The 23912-nt window shown below is 43.5% G+C and overlaps 1 protein-coding gene and 1 pseudogene across 1 annotated transcript in view; both read left to right on the top strand.

The window, feature by feature from the left end:
* Positions 1–3019: 3019 nt before the first annotated feature.
* LOC104857511 lies at positions 3020–3955 on the top strand (annotated as a pseudogene).
* Positions 3956–14101: 10146 nt separating this feature from the next.
* The window catches only part of Kctd13 (potassium channel tetramerization domain containing 13), a 22838-nt gene continuing 13027 nt past the window's right edge, over positions 14102–23912 (top strand). Inside the window, exon 1 of the mRNA XM_010617457.2 lies at positions 14102–14183. Within this exon, the coding sequence (XP_010615759.1) occupies positions 14102–14183 (82 nt within the window). The remainder of the gene's footprint in view (positions 14184–23912) is intronic.

Raw genomic sequence — 23912 nt, 5'->3', positions numbered from 1 at the left:
TGCTGCTATTTATATTGTACAAGAAGAGGGGGATTAAATACATACTTATATATGAATAGAATGTTTGGGAAAGAGAAATAAGCAACTGCGAACAGTGGCTGCCTCCAGAGAGGAGAACTAGAGCACCAGGGGCCATGGTAGGGAAAAGCTACTGAATTCCTGGTTAGTTGAATTTTTTACCAGGTGCATTATCTTTTCAATACTAATTTAAATTGCCTAAATAAAAGAAGCCTTGGGTTACAGATATAGCTCAGGGACTCAGTGGCTGCTTAGCATATTCAAAGCCTTGGGTTCCATCCCCAGCAACACACACACACACACACACACACAAAGATGAAATAACAAAATGAGCCCAAAGTGCCTACTAGACAGGCTTGTGAGAGGCAGGTGACAAAGGGGACAGAACTGAGACCGGAGGCTTGGACTATGAACTGGAGGCACCTGCGACGGAGGTGGCTGTGACCACAGAAGCTTGGGCCTGGCTGCTGTTCTGACTCACAGAATGTGCGAGAAGCAGCCAGTGACCGTGCTCCTGATTGTCATCTACGTCGTCAGCCTGACACCAGGGGCGTAGGAAGGGTAGTGCTGTCCTCAGGGAGCAGCATGGCCAGGAGACTGGGATGGCAAAGGTCAGAGGGCGGCAAAGTTTCCAGGGGGATTTACTGTGTGGGAAATGAGTTAGAGAAAGTGTGAACTTTATCGCTCAGCCTAAAACGTATCCTGTTCCTTCTCACCCTCAAAGGCCAAAGCATCCTTCAGAGAACTGGGTCCCATGATTTCCAGGGTTGGCAGTGTCCTCCAAGATACTCTAGTCAATGCTCTGGGTGATGCTGGAATTCCTTCTATACTCTAGTTTGATCCACACTCTCACAAAATAAGTCAACCCCTCAGTGCCGTAGGGACCTGGAACTCAAGGCCTCTCTCTTGCTCTCTCCTCAGGGTAACAGGCCTGGGAGAGTCTGCGCCACAGCTTTTCTTGCCTGGCTCAAGTCCCAGCTCCCAGGAAGAAGCCCTACCTGAGACAGGTACACTTCCTCCTCCTCCAGAGCCAGCTCAGAGTCAGGAGGTGGCACAGCGCCAAGAAGCCCAGAGAGTGCCCCAGATTCCTCTGTGGCCAGGCCAGTGGCATTAAAACGAACTTTGTTCCCTGAGGATTTGTTCATGGAGGTGTATTGTGTACTTGATCACAGTTCCCATGGCTACAGGCTCACAGCAAGAAGGGAATGGTATACATCAGTATCTTCCTGTACAAGAGCGATCTGAGCTCATTAGAGCCAAGCCTGCAGCAGGAAACCTTGCAAAGGGCATAGCACGAATAAGGTCTGGGGAGTTCTGAATGACTTAACAGGAAAGAACATTAAATGAAATAGTACATGTGGAAGTACTGTTCTATCCCTGGTCCTGCTTGAGTGCTTAATAGCTGTCAATTGTTTGTCACAGTATTAATCTTTACATCCAGCAGGGAGACCATCCCGCTGAAAGTCTGCTAACTGGTAGCCCTCAGACCAAATCTTACCCACAAACCTGTTTTTTTGACAGAGAATTTAAAACTTGCTTTGCATCAACTTTAAAAATTAGTATCTTTAGCCGGGGGTGGCGGCACACGCCTGTAATCCCAGCACTCGGGAGGCTGAGGCAGGAGGATCGCTGTGAGTTCAAGACCAGCTTGGGCTACATAGTGAGTTCCAGGTCAGTCTCAACTACATAGTGAGACTCTGTCTCACAAAAACAACAACAAAAAACAAACAAAAAAACAAAATTAAGGAAGGAATCAAAGCATACTATGAGAGTAAATCATTTAACCACCAAGGAAGACTGTGAGAGTGTTAGCTGTTTTGATGTCAGAATTGTAAACTCTTTCAAGCACAAGGACCCAAGTTTGATTCCCTGGTACAAAGAAAAAAAAAGAAAGAAAGAAAACAAAAAAGAAACCCAATTTCCTTTTAATGCCTTCATGTCAAGAACACACCTTACATTGAACAAAGTTGGCTTTATTGGCCTACAACAATGAGGAAGACAACACAGTCTGGGGAACTGTGAGGAAATTGAGCAAAAGGGTATTAAAAGGACATATTCTGGGATGTATGCTCCTGTTAGGTTTCTGGGTTGGACTTAGGGAAAGGGGCTGTGCTCTGGCTAAGACGCTGTCTGTGTCTGGGTATCTCAGAATAGTTCTACATACAAGGTGGGTGAAAAGGAGCGAGACTAAATAGTTTGACCAATGTTCTTGATTTTCTTTGTGCTCAGACATGAGTACAGAGTAGTCTTCTTTTTGTGCCGAGCCATTGCAGTCACGGAATGGCCTTGTCTTGGCAGTGTTGGTGTCCTGAGAAACTGTTTATATTCACAAAGGGGAAACAGCAGCCTGGCGGTGAGTGACATCCTTCTCCCGCCCAGATCAAGGTCTTGACGACAGTGCCAGGCTGTCGGTGTCCCCACTTGACCAAGGCAGGTGAATTCAGGCCCCAACATTTCCCTATCTAACTCTTCAACAGTGTCAAGAGTCTGCTCACCAGAAGGTCATCAAATAAGCATTCATGGTTGGACAAAGATTAGTTCTGCTTCATCTGTCTGTTGCGGGATGGGTTCTTGACTCCTCTGTCGTGATGATGCCTGCACAGTAGCAATTAAGATTCTGGACACAGTTATCAGTCAACTCCCTCGTGGGTGATTATGAGAAACAAACATGGTTATGGATACTTGGAAAAAGCACTAAAACCAGGGGTCTAGATGATCAAACTCAGAAAACAGAACGTGTCCCCAAATCAGCTTGTCTTCTTTAGAGAACCAGGTGACTTTTTCTTTTAGCATGGTCATAGACTGCTTTACCCAGCCTATAACATTTATACAAGGGGAATCAAGAAGTGTTTGCTATAACGTACATTGTCCTCTTAGCTAATAGATTTAAGTTTCTGGGTGGGTCCCCTAGGCTGCTTCTCCAGCTTGGTCTCTCCCCCTACCTCTCTCTCCCCCCTTCCCTCTATCCCTCTCTCCCTCTCTGTCAGGCACCACAGGCAAGCGGGACAGTCGGGTGGTCTACATGAATCCCATAGTGATCTCCAGATCAAGGGGTCCAATCCAGGCTTCAGGGCCAACAACCAAGATTATCTGAATCGACCCAGGCCCACCCAATGTAAAAGAGCAACTAGAAAAGAAAAAGAAAGGTTCTTAGGCTTTAGCTGAATTTGAAGAAAAAAAATGAATGAGAATTAGAAGAAAGGACTAGAGAAGTACAGGGAGAAATTATGAAACAGAAATGAGAACTCATCCAAGAAAACCCAAACAACAACAACAACAAAACACAAAACAAAACAGGAAAAGAAGAAAGAAAAGAAGAAATCTGGTATGTTCTTCAGATCTGAAGGAGAGGAAAAGAAGCAAGCAAAAAGGAGAAAGAGAAAGAACTGTTCACAGTAGCCAGTGTGGTAGCACATGCCTGTAATCCCAGCACTCAGGAGGCTGAGGCAGGAGGATCACTGTGCCTTCAAGACCAACCTGGGCTACATAGTGAGTTTCAGGTCAGTCTCAACTACATAGTGAGACCCTGTCTCAAAAAACCGAAAAAAGAACTGTTCACACAAATCTTCTGAAAGCTCCAGGTCTGAAAGTGAATCAGACAGTAAGGGAAGTTTAAAAAGAAAAGGAAGTCAAAGGATGCAACTGAGAAAGAAAAAGACATCAAAGGACTTAGCAAAAAAAGAAAGCTTTATCCTGAGGATAAACCTTTATCACGAGCCCTTGTCAGAATCAAGTTATATTGAGGAGGCATGAGCAAAAAAAGAAGAAAAGCAGTGAAGAACAAGAAAAAGCAACAGCCAGGAAAAAAAAAAAGAAAAAGAAAAAGCATAAGAAATGCAGTAAGAAGAAAGAGAAGGCTGCTTATTCCCTGACTCACCATAGCATTAACAAAACCCACTATCCCTGTGAAGAAAGTGCAGCATCTAAGGAACTGTGAAAATTGTGATGTATTTACTAAAATGCTTTTTTGTTTTATGGGGTTTTTTTTTGTGTGTGTGTGCTGGGGATTGAATTCAGGACTTCAAGCTTACCAGGTAGGTGCTGTGCCACTGAGCTATGTCCCTGGCCTGAATTTTGTTTTTAAATTATTTCTGAACTATACAAGAGCTACTCAGACGCTGCTGTGTGAAAGGGCCATCACTGTTGCTTGCTGCTTGAACATCTACTTTTCCACCTCGGTGGGTGATAACCCAGGAGATAATACACTGCAGTCATACTAGTGGTTAAGATATTTGGGAATAAAGCAGTATTTTTGACTAGAAATATCTAGTGATAAGTCAACAGAAACTGAATCTGGAACATCTTTAAGATGTAATCTGGGCTGGGGATTTAGTGGTTCTGCCGCCTGCCTTGCAAGTGCGAGGTTCCAAGTTTTATCCCCGTACCAAAAAAAAAAAAGGTCAGTCACATAATTCTAGTTAAATTTTTTAAAGAAGTGTGTTATAGTAAGGGTTTAGAAGGGACTAGGTTTAATACAGGACGCATAATTTATAGGATTATTTTATAATATTCACCCAAAAAGTCAAATGCCAAGGCATGCAAGAGATCTGTCCACACCTAGAGACCCGAAGAATTCAGCCCACAGCAGTGTCCACACAAGTCTAGGTGCAGGCCTAGAGTCCGAGGCAGTGTCCTCCACGAGTCCAGGCCAGAGGCCCGGAACCCACGGCAGTGTCTCCTGCAAGTCCGTATCAAGGATCTGCCCCGGGAAGGCCCAGGGGCCAGTGGTGGAAGCTAGGAAGTCTGTGCCTGCAGGGTGAAGGATCTGTGCCACCAGGCTGAGGGATCTGCTCTGAAGCCAGGAAGTGACGCTCACGGTGAAGATCAGAGCTCCCTGAGGAGAAGAGCAGCCGTCCCTGAGACCGCGAGGACCCCAGATCCTTTGACAATGGCAACAGCTGAGTTCGCATCAGGAAATCCAGCAAGGGCAAGCTACTCCAGGAGAATCAACAGCACGCCATCTTCCCTTCCAGTTCTTTCATGCAGTCCTCAGGCTGGTCTCTCATGGTTCAGCTGGGTGTGTCAAGTTGAGCATTAGTCAATCCACCACAGAGGGATTACATTAATATTTTGAAATCTTTACTCTGTAGATAAGTGTATTTTAACCCCCCTCCCCCTCGGGAAGGAGCTTTTGAGATGGAGGCAGGGGTGGTTTGCTGTTTCTTTAGCTAGCACAACGGTGCCTTGGATCCGCAGTCATCCTACTTTCATGCACACAGGTTGGAGCTCCGAACCAGTGCCGTGCCCTTCACTGAGCTTAATGACATCCATGGACTTTGTCACATGCTGCTTTGAGTGAACCAGGAAACAGCCCTCTGCAGCCTGAGAAATCCCCAAACCTCTGGGTTTACCTCCTCAGCAATCATAACTGAATTTTTTTAGCTTTAGAATAATGTGTTATGTCATTGGAATTCATTTTTTACTATACTTTGGCTTTGGAAAGGAATTGTATCCGTGTGGACACTTTTTTTTTTTTTTTTGGTTTGTTTGTACCAGGGATGGAACTCAGGACTTTCGCTTAGGAGGCAGGTAAGTTACCACTTAGCTACATCCCTGGCCCAGACACTGGTACTTTTTGAACTTAATAGCTAAAGATTCTAGAATGTGGGGCTGAGGATTTAGCTCAGTGGTGCCAAGTGCAATGTCCTGAGTTTGATTCCTGGTACCCCCCCAAAAAAAGATCCTAAAATTCAATTTTTATACTAAGTTTTAACCAGTCAGGAAAGATTTATTTATTTATATTTAGAAAAGTTTTATGTAACCAATGACAGCTACTTTATTTTTTTGAATGAATTTTGTTTCAGCTGCGGTGTTTAGCTTTTGTTAATTCTACTCTTGCTGTCTCTAGTGCATTACTATGTTGAATAGCACCCTTGCCAAGATATTTAGCAGGTAAAAAGCAGGTTTTGATTTTTGTTCTTAAGCAGCTTCAGATTGAAGCTGAGACTTATAGACAGATAGTGATTGTTGAGCTTCTGAGTAGAAGATGTCACTTATAATGTCTGCTAGGATTAGAGACAAGTTTAAATTACCTTTTCCGTCATACTCTGCCTACTCTTGGAAGAACAGCAGTATTATGTGCATAACAAGGGACACAGGCATCTCTCCCTGAGTAGTCCAGTCTTCTGTTGTGGAGATGTTTTGTATCATTCTCGAGAAAACATGATCCACTGGGGAGGCAACTGGAAACACCTGAAGGGTCTAGTAATCGCCATCAAATACACAAGATAAGTCAGTGTGGAGTGCGTAGGTGAAAGCCTGGTGTTGGTACAGGAAGTAGGGCCCAAGTGACACTGGGAATCTGAGCATCATTCCACCAAAAGGATGGCTAGTGTTTCAGCTCTTGAGGTGGACAGGTTCCATGAGTGGAGTTATACTCTGAAGGCTGGAGTATCTCGAAGAAAACAGATCATTATAGCAAGGATCACCCCAACATCAGTTCCCCCCTTTTTTTTGTGGTACTGGGAATTGAACTCACAACCTTGCACTTTCGAGGCAGGTATGGCACCACTGAGCTGAATTCCATTCTTGATGGGCTAGGATTTACCAGTAAGGTCACAGGGACCTCAGCAGAAGCACTTTATTCAGGTTCAATTTCTTTTCTTCAGTACTGGAAATTAAACCAAGGGTTTTTGTATTGAGCTATGTTATTGTTGTTATTATTATTATCATCATTATTATTGTTGTTATTATTATTATTAGAGACAAGGTCTCACTAAATCCCTAAGATGCCCAGGCTGGGCTCGAATTTGTGATCCTCCTGCCTCAGCCTCTCAGAGTGCTGGGATGACAGCCTCTGTCACCATGTTCAGCCTCAGGTCCCAATTTTTACAAGACCAAAGTTTGGAATTAATTATGTAAAGAGCATGTAAGAGCCAGGAGAATGTGTAAAAAGAAATTATCTTCTGAAGTGTTTAAAGATAATATATTTTTTTCCCAGCAGGATTAAGTGGCAGCAGAAGGGGCAGCAGATCTGGCACTTGGTTCTATTCAGAGGTGTAGTAAGCTCTGAATAATACGCATCATTGTTTTTGTTTTTTTTTCTTGAGTAGCAAAAGAAGACCACAGGGAGTCAAACTGACATGGTGAAGACAAGGAAAATTATATTAAGGAAACTTTAGTGAGTTAAAGATGTCACTAAAGACAGTAGTAAGCAATATAAGTAAAGGAACCAGAATATGAAAAGAGACGCTGAAGAACTGAATAGTCCTGTTGTGTTGCTTCAGCAAGAGAAGGCTCTGTGTTCTCCTCAGCTGGAAAACACGGACCTGAGGTGTGATCACTGTACGCTGCCTGTTCAGGTACTTTTCCTAGTGCTCCAGGTAGTTTTTTTCCTGATCTTTTCTAAAGGATCACACAGAGCTGTTCAGGTCGGCGTTTTGGAAATGCAGCTTATTCTTATGGGGATAAATGTGGAGGCTTTCTCTGAGTCCCCTGCAGTATGACTCACACTCCTGTACAGCAGGGCTGATCTAGGATTGAGTGGCTCTTGATTGTGGGGCGGCCCTCTGTGAACTCTGAAGGAGGTAACTTGTGGGTCCTAGAAGGGGTGGATCTGGTTGCTATCGAGCCTAATGGCAAATTTTGGGGTTTCTGAGAGTTTTGGTAAATCTATTTTTACAAAATTCCTCTGTTTTCCTATTTTTCCTGAAGATTATAGATGATATGGACAGTGTGTTTTCCAAATAAAAGTAAAAGGTACACAGAATTGTATATAATAATAGTACCAGAGTACCAGCGAAATACTAGTCCCTTACTGGAGAGATGAATTTCTTTTCGTTTTGGTATCAGGATTGAACTGAGGAGCTCATGCTTGCAAGGCAAGCTTGGCCCCTGGAGAGATAAATTTCAATGTCCTTCCATGTTATTAATTTCAAAATCAAGCAATTTCTTCTGCACCATCACATCCATACCTGTCCAGCAGGGAAAGGCTCCGTCCAGCTGAGAGCAAGCAGCAGTACCAGGTTGGCTAGCTTCCTCAGTGGGGTTCACTGGGCCCTGAGGCTCTGCTTCCTGTCTGTCTTGCCAGGATTCTGTCACTGGTAAGCAGTGTGTGCACTGGAAAAATTCTCAAGACTGCTTGTTTTCCTGTTTTTGTTTTACGTAATGATTGAAAACTAAATGTTGAGTTTATTTCATCTTCATGATCACAGACATTATAGGGTGGGCAAACAGGCAAATAAAGCAGGCACCTTTCCCCTCCATTTAACCAGATGCAGCACTTTGGCTTTTTTATGAGAAGCAGGTTGACTCAATTCGTTAACTTGGACTGAAAGCTGATAACACCGAACTCTACAATAGAGGCTTCTTCCACAGGCCCTGCAAACACCCTACCTCCTCAACTGCACTGAGAACTCTGAATGGTGTTGACTTCATGTTCTTTATGCTTTCATGGCTTAGACACCTGTAGGCAGGGAATGGTAAAAATCTGTCTTCCTCTTTGCTTAACCAGGTCACCTGCAATCTTAACTGATAGTTACTACATAAAAATAAAACTGTGGGGCCGAGGATGTAGCTCAGTGGTGCCACGCCTGCCTCACGAGCACAAGGTCCTGAGTTCAATCCCTGGTATCAAAATACAAAATATAAAAACAAAACACAAAAATTGTATTCCCAAGAATTGACTGCAGCTGTTGTGCCCAGATCCTTTCAAAGCATCTACTCCCTGAGAGGGAAAAAGAGGTCCTGACCAAATGAAAGGGAATAGTGACGCTCAACAACTAGGCCACACACACACACACACACAGAGACACACCGAGAGGTCCGACTGCAGATTTTATTCAAGGGGTGGGAGTAGAGGGAGAGAGAGCAGAGAGAGAGAGAGAGAGAGAGGAGGAAGAAGAAGCAGAAGGGGAGAAGAACAAAGAAAGGAAGGTCCTTTTATCAGTTTTGGGCTGGGCTATTGCTTATTTATGAGGAGCGGGCTACCTTTAACTTATCACAGGCCAGGTTGCCCTTTATGGGTTTGGTCCTGGAGAAACAGGTTTAACCTCTCCAGACCGCTGTGGCCTTGGAGGGGAAGGGAAACTAGAGCTAAGAGCAGGAGGTCTTTAAGAGCTAAGAAGTACCAGAAGAATGCAGCCTGTGCTGGCGGCATCACAAAATACTTTAACATAATCAATTCCCTAACATTCCCCACTCTTTGGCTTTAGATGAGAAACAGCAGCCAGTGTAAACCACATGATAGGGGAAGGGGGCAAAGTGTCGACCTAGGGGCAGGCGTGGGGTCCTGGCTGGCTGTGTTGTCCTTTATGAACATGGAATTGTTGACAGCAGCAGCGTTATCATTGGAATTGTTGGTAGGGCTTCCTGAGAAAAGTCCAATCACACAAATCAGTTAATGAGGGAGGAGAGAGTAGAAGATAATTTGTATGAGGCTGTGGACTGCGTTGGAGGGTCACTAAGAACAAGTAAAAAGGTAAGGATTGTGGCTTCAGTTGGGGTGAAGTCTGATAAAGTTTTTTGGAGCCGTGCATTAGTGATCCAGTTGGCTATGCAGGTAATAGGACGAGGGTGGAGAGCAAACCAGAAAATATCAGTCCAAAGATCATTTAGAAAATGTTCAAACTGAGCCAAGATCTGACCTGTGGTTAGTCAGTTGGCTGTCATGTAACACGGTGGTCTCGTTTAGGTCTCTGGCCTGAAGTATCAGCTGGTGAGCCGTCTGTCGGGAGATTTGAGTGGAGAGGCGACTGACCTGGGATTGAATAAGACGGAGAACATGGGGGGCAACTGCATAGGTAGATATGGAAAGGGCGGCAGAAATCAGCTGTGGGCCAGTCTGAAGAGCGGCAGCAATTTGGTGATTTGGTCAAAGAACTGGCATAAGGTGGCCTGGAACGTGGTTTCAGGAGATCCTACCTGGGTCTGAAGGAGGGCTGAGTTAGGCCTGGAGAGAGTCAAGGTACACACCAGGGGCCTAACGGCTTGGGTAAGGTTTAGGAGAGAAAACAGGAGCAGGAGAGGAACGATTATTGTTTCCAGTAATTAAGAATGGCAAAGAATGAGATTATGAGGTAATAGGTCAATGAGAGTAAACACCTGGAAGTAAAATTATAATTGGGAGGAGATACTGTGGCCAATCCTATCCCAAGGACAAGTCCCAGGAGTACTAATATAAGAAGACTTAGGATATCAGTGGGTGCTGTAGTGTGAAATGTGTCACAATACCCCATGAGAGGATAAGAGGATAAACAGTTAGGTTGGCTTATCTGACTCAGGACTGGATGATGGTGAAGGATCCTGGACAGTACTTAAATTTAGAGCAGGGCTTTGAGTGCAGTGTCTCCTGGAGTCAAAGTCTATGAAGTTCTCTGGATAGACCCGTTTTACTTTAGAGTGGTGGTAGCTGAACTTTAGTTAACTTGACAGCTGTGGGAGTAACCATAAGTGTCTTATATATGGCCCTTTTCATATATAAAGTCTCTCAAGATACAGGGTGGCCTTCCAAACAAGACCTCATATGGGGAGAACCCAGTATGACTTGGGGTATCTTTTATTTTAAAGAAGGTCAAAGGGAGCCGATCAACTCATAACCTGGTGTTGACAATATTTACCTTAATGGTATAATTTATCATTTTTTAACCTTACAAGAACTCTGAGGTCAACAAGCAGTATAACAGTTTAGCTAGATCTTATACAACCTGTTATAAATGCTGGCCCATTGTCATTGTCTATGGACAGAGGCAGACCAAACCTTGGAATTTTTAATAAAATCTTGTACACTTCTGAAGCCCTCTGTTTTTATAGGGAAGGCCTCAGGCCCTCTAGAAAAAGTATAGGCCCATATTAACACATTTATAACCTTTACAGGGGTTGGGTGTCTTAATCAAGAGGAATATTTGGGAGGAGAATGGGCCTCAAAAGTCTGTCACTAGTGCCTATTTATTGATTGCCCCTTTTGGTTATTCTTCTCTGATGGGTGTTTAAGACCATATTAGAGTGAGACCTGGGTTAATCAATATGAACCTCTTGTTATCTGCCAAGGTCAGTTAAGTCTCTTTAGGCATTATTTTGGAACCATGCATAGAGCCTCTCAGCTCCAGTGTCAGCTGTTAGGATGGGTCCCGGTCTTGCTTGACCATGGATGGTGCTTTTAGTAAAAGTGTGGAAGATTTTTCTGGTGACCCTCCTTTAGCACACATTACATTTGTCCTCTGGTGTCCAGCAATCTCCCTGTTCAGGAGGTTGGGTGACTTATCAAAGATGTAGGATGTAGTAGAAAAGGTTCCTTCATACCTTGGATCTTTGATGACCTTGGAGGGCTGGAACCAAAATATTGGTGATCTCGTTAGCCCAGTTACCTCTTAGTGTTGGTCTCTGCACTTTGGTGTTTGAACACCCAGAAGAGAAGATCAGTGACATCAGTAGTATAGTGGGAGTTTAAGTATCATAACTATCTAGATAGCAAGTATCCTGGAATTTAAAATGTAGTTAGAGGGCTATTATTTTATCAATCATGGTTGTTTAAGTAGTTAATTTTTTATAGAATATTAACAGAAAAACTTGTAATCAGGAGTCACCATAATGATAATATTTTAGCATGATAATCATAATGACATCTTGGAAACAAACTTAGATGTGTATCATAGTATAGAATAGCCATTGCTAAATGTATTTATCTTTTAAAAAATATATATAAAGACAAAAACAAAAATCCAGGAAAGTTATTTAAGTTATTACCTTATGATACGGTACCATCTATGGGCCTACAAATGTACCTGTATCCATAAGTAGGTGGAGCAGAAGAAAAAGGAGAATACCTGGATCAAAAGTTATTGTCACAAACAATATGAATTCCTTTATACAGAAAATATATTTTGAAGATAACCATCATAAACGTATTATAATAACATATTTAACAAGGCAAATCTTTTTACAATGCTATAAAAATTATTTGGGCTTCCATTAGTGAATAAAGATCAGAATAAATTTTCTGAACAGCTGCTTCTTTATTCAGTAACACGAGTGTACCCAAACTTAAAAGTTTATATTTAATTATCTTTAAATTTTTATTTAACCTATAAAACCATGGTGTAGAAATCAACAATCTACTTGTATTTGATGTCATTCTTATAACATTTAGACAGACAAACATATAAGACAATTTAAACTAGAGTGTGCTCAGATGGTTTTGGCCAATTGAATTATAAAATCTTTTAGTTACGACTAGTTAAAACCTCTGTAGGTCAAAATTAACAGAGATCTCTTGTAGAATTAGGATTAAAATGAATGAAGGCTCTTTATGACTGTAAATGTAAACCTTTTATAACAAACTTGAAACCAATAAGCAAACACACATATTTTCTTATTAAATCATTTTTATACACCTTCTCTACATACTTAGGCCTTCTGGTCTTGTTACCTGTTTCCAACCAGATAAACATACAAAAACCTTTCATGTCAAAAGTATAACTCTTATTCATAGCTTTCCTAATATTTTTTGTCTTATTCATTATTAACCTCCTATAACAAACTTCAGCTTAAAGTGTCCTTTTTTTTGTTTTCAGATTGTTACATCTTAAAATTTGACTGGCTGCCAATAGAACAGTATTAACCGTGAGTTTTTAGAAAAGAGCAAGTTAACCCTATAATCGCAGTTTAAGAATTTTTAATGTACAAGAAGTGTTTTAAGCATATCAAAGGGGGAGGCAATTGGACCTCTTCTAAAGGGTAAGCACATTTTCTGAGAGGCAAGTTTACTGAGTGAAAAACAGCAGACATGGCAAGCAGTTAGGTGGGGACTGTAGGTTCAATAGCTTGGGATAACAGAAGACAAAAGGAAGACACTGGAACGCTGGAGGGGCTCGGCATAGAAAAATGAATGGATGCCCCAATCTGGGATAAAATGTCACGACCCAATAAGGGAACGGGGCAGGATGGGAGGACTAGGAATGAATGAAGAAATGGAAAGTCGCCAGTTGTGCATGATAGTCAGGGAGTCTGTCGAGGGTGTTTTTTTGACTTTCTACCCCAACAATAGAGGTTTGAGACAGGGAGGTAGGTCCCCAATATTCTCTCAATGCAGAAAAGCTGGCTCCAGTATCCAATAAGAAAATAATAGTCCTACCTGCCACGATTAAGGTTACGTTACCCTGGGCTCCTGGGCGGTGATCCACGTTGGGCCAGTTGTGCCAGGGCCCCTTCATAGCCCTTCTGTTGCTGCCAGACCTATTAGGTCATTGTTCTGGGGAGTGGTGGGGCCGGCGGCTCAATGGCAGGTGGACACCAGGGGGCAGTCGAAACCCCAGTGTCCCTTCCGTTGGCATTTAGGGCAAGGCTTTGTGGGCACTCTTGGGTTTGGGCAATCACTGGCCCAATGTCCCTCCTGGCCATACCAGAAGCAGAGTTTTCCTGGGCTAGAGGGCCCTCTGAAGGGTCCCTTTCCCTGAGACGTCTGTGGCATGCCAGGATTGAAGGCTTGCACCAACAATTGGTACTTTTTGGTGATTTTGAGATCGTCACGGCCATGATAAACTTTGAAGGCTGTGGCCAGCACTTCTGCAGGGGGAGTCAAAGGTCCCCTTGCAAGCTCTTTTAGTTTGAGTCTAATGTCAGGGTAGCTCTGAGAAAAGAAATGCATCAAAATTAATCTTTGGCTATCGACAGACTCATGGTCAAGTTTGGCGTGTTGGCAGAGGCCATCAGTTAACCTTTGTAAAAAGGCAGATGGATTTTCATTTTTATCTTGTATAATTTCATTAAGCTTCTCATAATTTACAGACTTCATGGTGGCCCTGCGGAGCCCATGAAGGAGACAATTGATGTACCTGTCTCGCGCTTCAATTCCCACCTTGGTGTTGTAATCCCATCCTGGGTCCTGTTCCGGGACTGTAGCAGCACCTACCGGATGGTGGTTGTTTGTCAAATGCTCCTGATCTGCATGAGCATGAGCCTGATCCAGCACTCTTTTGCCTTCTTCGGGAGTTGAAGCATTGGTGAGAACAAAAAAAGATCATGATAGGTTAATTGCTAAGACTGTGTGAAGAGCTGAAATTGTTTCACAAAGGTTGTTGGATCGGCAGTGAAAGAACCAAGTCTGGCTTGGATGAGAGCCAGTTTAGTTATGGGGAAGGGGATATGAATGCGGACGAATCCTTCAACCCCTGCTACTTCGCGCAAGGGCGCCATCGTGTGGCTCATATGCAACTTGGAACGAGTGAGAGGTGGGGTTGGAGCATGGGGCGGAGCGGTAGGAGGTGCTGAGGGAATGGGAGGAGTAGGAGATCTAGGAGGAGAGGAGGAGTAGTGGGTTGGTTTCTCGGTGCCCGGTAAGGGGGAGGGTCATCGGCTGGGTCCAGCTGGTCTGAGGAATGAAGAGGGAGGGGGTTGGCGGCGGAGGGACCTTGGGCTAGCAGAAGTGTGGGAGGAGGTGATAGAAGAGACAGTCTCTGGGCAGTGGAACAAAGACAGGGCTGGTTGCTAAGATAAGAAAAACCCTGGACATATGGAATCTCCGACCACTTTCCTTGAGGCTCACAAAAGTAATATAGGTCCCTAATTAGACCTGGTTCAAGGGAGCCATTAGGCACCCAGACATTTTGATTGTCTAATTGATATTGGGGCCAAATTTGAGTGGATAAGCGAATTAGCCGCTTGGGTTTTTGGTCAAGGCCCTCCAAATTCCTGAGTAAGCATCCCAAAGGAGTTCACGGGTAGGGAAGAGCCAGAGCCCATGACTACCAAGAGGACGGTGGAGGAGGTTGTCAGAAGACCAGACGTCTTCGAGAGTTCTGATGAGACCCCCTTTTCTAGATCCAGTCTAGAAGGTGGAACTCAAGCTTCCTGCAAAGACGTCTCTTGTGCAGGAAGGGAGTTTAAAGTCGAAAGCCTCTCTACTCCCTCAAGGCATCCCGAGCAGAGGCAGAGGAGACCTGGTTGAGTCCCGGACTCAAGCTAGCAAACCCAGTGGTTTGCGGTGGAGGACAGAGGGCCCGGCGCCAGGCCAGTCACATCTGGTGGTGGATGTCCTCTTGGAGGTCTGGGACCCTGGGACCTCCCGCTACCCAAAAGACGTCTCAGAATGGGGGAACTTACCCAAATATCTGGTGTAGGCCTGAAACTACGTGGATCGGTCTTGGCTGTGAGAATGGCACCAAGGAAGGTGGTCGCGGATGTCGAGTGGGGGCTGAGTTGGAGCGTCTTGGTATCTGGGTTTGGGGTCCCCAGGTAGTCTAACCTGTGGGCCTGGCAATCCCAGATCCCGCTTCTGACACCAATGAAAGGGAATAGTGACACTCAACAACTAGGCCACACACACACTGAGAGTTCTGACTGCAGATTTTATTCAAGGGGTGGGAGTAGAGGGAGAGAGCAGAAAGATGAGAGAGAGAGAGAGAGAGAGAGAGAGAGGGAGAGGGGGAGAAGGAAGAAGCAGAAGGAGAGAAGAACAAAGAAAGGAAGGTCCTTTTATCAGTTTTGGGCTGGGCTATTGCTGGAGCGGGCTACCTTTAACCTATCACAGGCCAGGTTGCCCTTTATGGGTTTGGTCCTGGAGAAACAGGTTTAACCTCTCCAGACCGCTGTGGCCTTGGAGGGGAAGGGAAACTAGAGCTAAGAGCAGGAGGTCTTTAAGAGCTAAGAAGTACCAGAAGAATGCAGCCTGTGCTGGCGGCATCACAAAATACTTTAACATAATCAATTCCCTAACACCAAATGCTTTCATAAACAAGGACCCAGGACAGGGTAATGTCTTGCAGCAAAGTCAAGACATCAGGCAACACTGATCATCTTGATTAGTTTATCATTATTTACATACAAGATACATTTAAAGCTAATTCCAGACACATATTGCAATTATAATCTCGAGAAATCATTCGTTATTAGCACACTGAGTTCCTGCAAGATGCCAGAACAAGTGAGAAATCATCTCAAAGCAGAGTAGTGATAGCTCATCATTTACAAGTGAGAGGAAACAGCAAGAAGGAAGAAATAAAACTCCTCCCTCCTAAAGTCATCAGTCCCAGGATGCATTCAGGGCCTTATCTGACAAAATCCAAAGTCCTCAATTTCCTGATGAGGAATCTATTTTGGAGTTTTCAGGCTTTTCTTTGCCATGGCCCACGCACTCCATCTAGCCCTTCCGTAGGACTCTCTTTGCCCTTCAGCGCTTGCAGAGATTGGCATGGGTCCCTGGAACTGTTCCTCTTGAGAAACTCCTCAGCAAACCAGCAACTGCAGTAGTGGTCCTGCCCGCGCTTCAGGTCAGTGAGAGCCTCGCCGCCCTACTGCTGCTCGTGGCAAAGGCTGCGGCAGCCACAGACTGTTTTTCTTCTTTGTTTGTTTTTATTTTTGAGACAGGGTCTTGCTGTGTAGCCCAGACTGGACTTGAACTCCCCGTGATCTTCCTACCTCAGCTTCCTGAGGAGTACTGGTACTACCGGTATGCACCACCACACCAACTTGAAAGCATTTTGAAGTCATGGACTAACCTAAAAGCATAGAAGTACTACAAGAGTAAATATTTACTCTTTTGTCTCTCGTCAGGTTGCAGTTCAGGCTCAGAGTGATTAATCTGTCATCTGAGTTAATTTAATTTGTACCCAAAATTCTTTTTTGTTTTCGTTTTGATTTTTGGTACAGTGATCGAACTCAGGCCCTTGTGCTTGCAGGGCACACGGCAAAATCACTGAACTAAATCCCCGGCCCCTGAGTTAACTTAATTTCTAGGAGAAGCTTTACTAGAATAAATCCAAGTTCCCTTGGGCTTGATCCCCAGAATTGAAAAACAAGAACAAAAAAAAAAAGAGTATTTCTAAGTTTGTGATGCCATAGTCTGCTTGGAAACATTTTCATTTTCCTTCCTTGTAAGAATTTTTAAAATTGTGATTAAAAAGTACAATACAAAACTCACCATCTTACCATTTCAAGGTATTCAGTTCAGTAGTATTAAATACACTCATTGTTATGGTTTATATCTCGATTCCCCCTATCCCCAAAGCTTCTTGCACGCTAGGCAGAGCTGTGGGAGGTGATTGGATCCTGGGATGACATTCATCCACAGATTAGTCCCCTAAAGAGTTTATAACTGAATGTGATGTCAGTCGGTGAAGCCGCATTGGAGGAGGTGGAGCACTGGGGGCGTGGCCTGGAGGGTGGGGGTCCCCCCCTGCCTGCCAGGGCCTAAGCAACTCTTCGCTGTGCTGCCCCTCGGACATGCTGCCCTGCCTTGGAGTTAGCTGACTATGGACCAAAGACTCTACAAACTGAGCTAAAACAGATTTCTCTTTAGATTTATGGGCGTCAGTTATCATATCTCAGTGATGAGAAAGTAACTAAGACTTTCACCCTGATGTGCAATCTCCCAAATGCTTCACTTGCAGTACTCAAATTCTATGTACATTAAACAATAAAAATAACACTGTAAACTCCTCATCTTCTCTGTATTGAATGGTCTTGACACCCTTATCAAAAATCATTTTGACTAAGACTGGGGATTTGGCTTAGTGGTTTCGCTGCCTCCCTTGCGTTCACAAGGGCCGGAGTTAGACCACACACAAAAAATTTATTTTGACTGTACGTGCACTGATTTATATCTGGGTAGTCTTTTACTCCATTGGAACACGTATCTGTCTTTACAATAGCAGTACCACACTCTTCTGATGACTATAGTTAGTAAGGTTCTTATTTTGGTTTCAAAGTACTGGGGATTGATCACAGGGCCTTCACACTGAGTTACATCTCCAGCCCTTTTTATTTCTTTATTTTGAGACAGGCTCTTGCTAAATTGCCCCAGTGGAACTTGAACACATGATCCACCTGCCTCAGCCTCCCTCCCTGGTTTGGGTTACAGGAGGCTGCACACCACACTCAGCTTGGCGCCATCCTTCTCAGGGTGGTTTGGTTACTCATGGTCTTTTGCAATCCCTTTGATTCCTTGTGAACCAGGGCCAAATGTGAACGGGACAAATGCTATGACCCAGGGGTTCTTCAGAAAAAAACTATTGAGATATTAATAGGAACCACACTAAATCTGTGGATTACTTTGCATGATATTGACTTATCAATACAAAATCATCCAATCCATGAATGTAGGAATCTGTTCTATTTATTTGTTTTGTTTTTTGGGGGTTTTTTTGGGGGGTTGAGACAGGGTCTCACTATGTAGTCGAGACTGACCTGGAACTCACTATGTAGTCCAGGCTGGTCTTGAACTCACAGCGATCCTCCTGCCTCAGCCTCCCAAGTGCTGGGATTACAGGTGTACGCCACCACGCCTGGCTCTGTTCTATTATTTTGTATCCTTTTTTTGGTACTGGGTATCAAACTCAGGACCTTGGGCTTGCAAGGCAGGTGCGGTGGCACTGAGCTAAATCACCGGCCTGTATATTTAATTTTTTTTCAGCAATGATTGATAGTTTTTATTGTATGTCTTTCACTACCTTGGTTAAATTTATTCCTAAACATTTTTTATGCTATTGAAAGTAGAACTGTTTTGTAATTTCTTTTTAGATTGTTCATTGCTGGTATATAACAATGAAACTATTTGTTCACTTTGTATCCTGCTACTTTGTTGAATTAATCTCATGGATATTACAGGTGTACGCCACCACGCCTGGCTCTGTTCTATTATTTTGTATCCTTTTTTTGGTACTGGGTATCAAACTCAGGACCTTGGGCTTGCAAGGCAGGTGCGGTGGCACTGAGCTAAATCACCGGCCTGTATATTTAATTTTTTTTCAGCAATGATTGATAGTTTTTATTGTATGTCTTTCACTACCTTGGTTAAATTTATTCCTAAACATTTTTTATGCTATTGAAAGTAGAACTGTTTTGTAATTTCTTTTTAGATTGTTCATTGCTGGTATATAACAATGAAACTATTTGTTCACTTTGTATCCTGCTACTTTGTTGAATTAATCTCATGGATCTACAGGTTGCTGTGAAATCTTCTTTTTTTGTTTTGTTTTTTTTTGGTACAGGGGATCAAACTTGGATCCTTGTGCTTATGAGGCAGGCAGCAGAACCACTGAGCTAAATCCCTGGCTCTTTTGTGAAATTTTTAGTATTCTACATGTAAGATTATATCATCTGCCTACAGACATAATTTGAATTCTTCCTTTCCAATTTGGTTGCCTTTCTTTTTCTTGCACAACTGCTGTAATTAGAACATCCAGCACTATTTTGAATAGAAAAGGTAAAAGCTAGAATACCAGTATAGTTCTTGATTTTAGAGGAAAAATTGTCTTTCACCAGTGCATAGGGTGCGCTGTTAGCTTTTTAAAAAATATTGCGGCTGGGGATTTAGCTCAGTGGTGCTGCCGCTTGTCTTGCAAGCGCAAGGGCCTGAGTTTGATCCCTGGTACCAAAAGCAAAAGACAAACAAACAAAAAAACTCATATTGAAACAGGGTCTATTTATGTAGCCCCGGCTAGCCTCGATCTCATTCAAGATTCTCCTGCTTCAGCCTCCCACATGTGGAGATTACATGCTTATACCACCAAGCCTAACTCAGCTGTGAATTTTTCATAGAAGACTTTTATTACATTGAGATGGTTTTCTAGTTTTTTATTTCTTTATCATGAAAGTGTGTAGAATTTTGTCAGATGCTTTTCTGCATAAATTGAGACTTTTCCTCCTTCAATCTGTTAATATGGCATTTTACTTAACTGGTTTTTATATGTAGATTCATCCTTACATTTTTGGGAGGAATTTTTGCATGGCCATGGTGTATAATCATTGCAACATGTTGCTGAATTTGGTTTGCTGATATGTTGTTGAGGAGTTTTTTTTTTTTGGACTGAGGATCAAACTCAGGACCTTGCACTTGCAAGGCAGGTGGTGGAACCACTGAGCTAAATTCCCTGCCCTGCAGCTTTTTAAAAATTATGTCTGCGGCTTTGTTATCAGGGTAATACTGGATTTGTAGGATGAATTAACAAGTGTTCCTCCTCTTCAGTGTTTCTGTTCTGTTCTGTTGTGTTTTTAGTGCTGGGATCAAACCCAGGGGCACTCTCCCAGAGCTATATCCACTGCCCTTTTGTTGAGCTGTGGCCTCAGATTTGCTGCATTACCTTGACTGGCCTGGAATTTGTGGTCCTTCGGCCTCAATCTCCCTAGTAGCTGGGATTACAGGCCACCATGTGCCACCACGCCCAGCTTTGTTTTTTGTGGTGACGGGGATCAAACCCAATAAGACCTCATCATGTATGCTAGGCAAGCACTCTACCACTCAGCCACATTCCCAACCCCTCATTTAGATTTTTTGGAAAAGCTTGAGAAAAGTTAGTATTATTTCTTTATGTTTGGTAGAATTCACCAGCAATTCTTTGTTGGAAGATTTTTTCAGTACTGGGAATGTAACTTGGGGACTAAGCTGCATTCCCAGCCATTTTTTTTTTTTTTTTTTGAGAGAGGGTCTCGCTAAATTGCATGAGGTAGCCTTGAGCTTTTTATATTCCTGCCTCAGTCTCCCAAGAAGCTGAGATTACAGGTGTGTGCCACTGTGCTTTATGTAGTTATAGGTCTATTTATTTCATTTTTTGTAGTGCTAGGGAATGGAACCTGGGACCTCATGCATGCCAAACAAGAACTCTACACTGAGCTACATCCCCAGCCCTAAAGTTTACTTATTAATTAACTTATCATTTATCTAAGGTCTTAAATTAGTTGAGGATCTAAATACTACAGATTTTAATTTTGTTTTTTGAGAGAGGATCTTACTTTGTGGTACAGGGTAGCCTTGAACTCACTGTGTAGCCCAGGCTGGCCTCAAATTCATGGTGATCCTCTTGCTTCAACCTCCCAGTGCTGGGATTATAGGGTGCACCACCATGCCCATCCGTTTTAGTCCACTTTGTATTTCTATAAAAGAATAACTCAGATTGGACAATTTACAGTGAAAAGAAATTTCTTTATCTTGATTCTGCTGGGAAGTGCAAGATCGAGTTGCTAACATTGGCTATCATTAAGAATACAAAAATGAGCCAGGCGTGGTGGCGCACGCCTGTAATCCCAGCACTCGGGAGGCTGAGGCAGGAGGATTGCTGTGAGTTCGAGACCATCCTAGGCTACATAGTGAGTTCCAGGTCAGTCTCAACTACATAGTGAGATCCTGTCTCAAAAAACAAAAAACAAAAAAACAAAACAAGAATACAAAAATGGGCCGGGAATTTAGCTCAGTGGTTCTTCTGCCTGCCTCCCAAGCAAAAGGTCCTGAATTCAATTCCCTGGTACCATAAAACAAAACAATACAAAAACAATAAATGCTGTGAGAAAGGAGCCCTTTTACACTGCTGGTGGAATGTAAATTAACACAGCTGCTATGGAAATCAGTATGGAGGTTCCTCAAAAAATCAAAAACAGAATTGCCATGTGACCTAGCTATACCATCCATGGTATATACCAGAAGGCATTAAAGTCAGCATACTACAGGGCTGGGCATTTAGCTCAGAGGTGCCACTCTTGCTCTGCAAGTGCAAGGTCCTTAGTTCAATCCCTAGTACTGCAAAAAAATAAAAATAAAGTCAGCATACTATAGCAGTACTTGAATACCCACAGTTATTGCAGCACAATTCAACACAGCCAACATGTAGAATCAGCCACAGATGAATGAATACAGGAAATGCAGTATATATCTACCAGAGTACCATCCAGCTGTAAAGAACATAATTATGTGATTTGCGAAAAGATGGATAGAATTAGAGATCACGTTGAATGAAATAACCCAGATTCAGAAAGACAAGTATCACATGATGAAAATATATTACATTCATGCATGAAAATACATTGAAACTCAAAATTAATATATTTTTTAAAAGAGTGCCTGTTAGCTTAATCATGAAAAAACATGAAGGAGCAGGTCTTTGGCCATGTTAGTTGAGATGTGGCCAAAAAGGTCAGTGCTCATGCAACTCTGTATCTCCACGGCTCTGCCAAAGACCAGCTTTTACAACCTGCAGGGATCATGGCCAGAGAAAACCTCCTGATGCTGGGCAGAAGAAATGAAACAGAGCTATTTGCAGGAACACAAAACTAACAATCCTTTATTAAAGTTCTGAAATAGCGACCTATGCCAAGTTTATCTAAAGGACATTAGCCTAAGAACACCTTCTGTATCAGGCGGTCTGGGGCTAATTGTAGGGTAAACTTGTTGGCTACTGGTTGATGAACACATTTGTCTGGTTAATTCTGAGAACAAATGAGTCTCTGAGGCGCTACCCAGCTGCAAGACCCAGGAGCAGGTGGTATCTCCAACTTCTCAGAGGGACAAATAAAATTCAGTCATGAAAGATATAGCATTTGTGATGCTTTTAGACAGCCAGGCCTGCATACTGGTCCTTTCAGTACAAACTTCTGCTTATAGATGAATGACATTCAGAACACTAGACAAACATACAGACCACAGGAGCAGGCATAGAAGCCCAGAAGACAGTTTCGCCAAGAAAAAAGATAAATCTGACCAGATAACCAAGAAGTCCAGGGAGACTTTATTCAGAGAGCAAAACAAAAGCAAAATAAACCTACTGTTTAAGGATCATAACCAAATATTAGTGCTCAATTCAGCAAGAACCTACCTCCTAGCCATTGCAGAATGGCAATGCAAAGAGAAACACAAGAGCTTTTACCTGTATACACAATTACCAAGGTGATGGTGTGGCCCCTGCTGAATCTCTGTGGACCCCCCATTTCTGACTACGCCTTCCAGCCAAAGACCACCAAAAGTGCACCTGTGGATGAATAAAGGAAATGGGACACAACTGCATGCTTGAGGTCTTATTAATAAGAGGACTGGGGCTTGTGTTAGATGATTTCCCAAGAAAGGTTAAGAAAGGAGGGATTCGCTGTAGTTTGGATGCTGTTCAAAAGTGGAGGTAATTCTTTTTGGTTATCTAAATAACTACAAGATAGAAGAAAAGAATCAGGGCTGACGCTCTATTTGCTGAAGCAGCAGCAGTCAGCCAGGTGGTGTGTTAGCAACAAGTCTGGGAGGGAGACCCAAAGCCAGTTCCCATCGGCCAGGAGCTGCCCTTTCTTTTTCCTTCGGCTACATTACAAATCCCGACTTGGCAGTCCCTTTGGCAGAACGAGCTCTCTTCCTAACCACAGCCCATTTCTCTGCAAATACTTTATAAGTGGCCCCCTTCACTCATTTATACTCTCCCCTGCACTGTGGGAATTTAAACAGAAAAGGAACCAGCTAAACAAGCCCAGAGAAAAGTGACTTGTATAGGATCTCCCGGTGAACTGGTAGCAAGGTTGAACTAGAACTCTCACTTTATGGTTTTCCTTCCAGCCCTTGCTAGATAGAAGTAAAGGCAGACTGTTAAATCCTCTGAAGTTATCAGCCTGTAAACTTGAGGCAGATTGGGTCAGATAGAAACACCTCTCACGGCTTTCTTGTCCACAAGGATTCCTGTTATTTCTTCTTTTAGGATGCGGTGCTAGGTCTTATGACATTAGCTGGGATTCTGAAGTGCCCCCTCTACGGGGAATCGAACTCACGACCTTGCGCTTGCCAGGCAGGCGCAGCGCACTGACCTACATCTCCAGCCCGACTCTTAAGGTCTTCGCTCAGCTGCTCCAGCCACTGCTGATCTTTCTGCTCAAGTCCAAGCGCGCTCCTTCCGGCCTGAGGGTTTCGGAACTCTTCCCCCCACCTCCAAGCGGCCGCTTCTCCCTTCTCCTCGGCTCCAGCTCTGACAGCCCTTCAATCCTTGGCGCCCTCGCATCCCTCCCTCTTCTCGAGGGTCCCCTTTCTGTCCCCTCCAAGAGCTTTCTTGATTTTACTCTCAGTTCTCAGCCTGTCTCGAACGTGGGGTGGGAGGCGGGAAATGCCCAGCGCCCTAACCTTCTCTATCCGCGTTTCTGGACCTCGCACCCACTGTCCTCGAGTTACAGGGAAACCAACCCTACGCCTGCCCTCGGCGCCTCCCCGGCGCGCATGCCCGGGGCAA

This window comes from Fukomys damarensis, unplaced genomic scaffold (assembly GCF_012274545.1).
Source record: "Fukomys damarensis isolate Sample0158 unplaced genomic scaffold, DMR_v1.0_HiC HiC_scaffold_34, whole genome shotgun sequence".
Lineage (NCBI taxonomy): Eukaryota > Metazoa > Chordata > Mammalia > Rodentia > Bathyergidae > Fukomys > Fukomys damarensis.
This window is presented reverse-complemented; position numbering and strand designations above follow the sequence as displayed.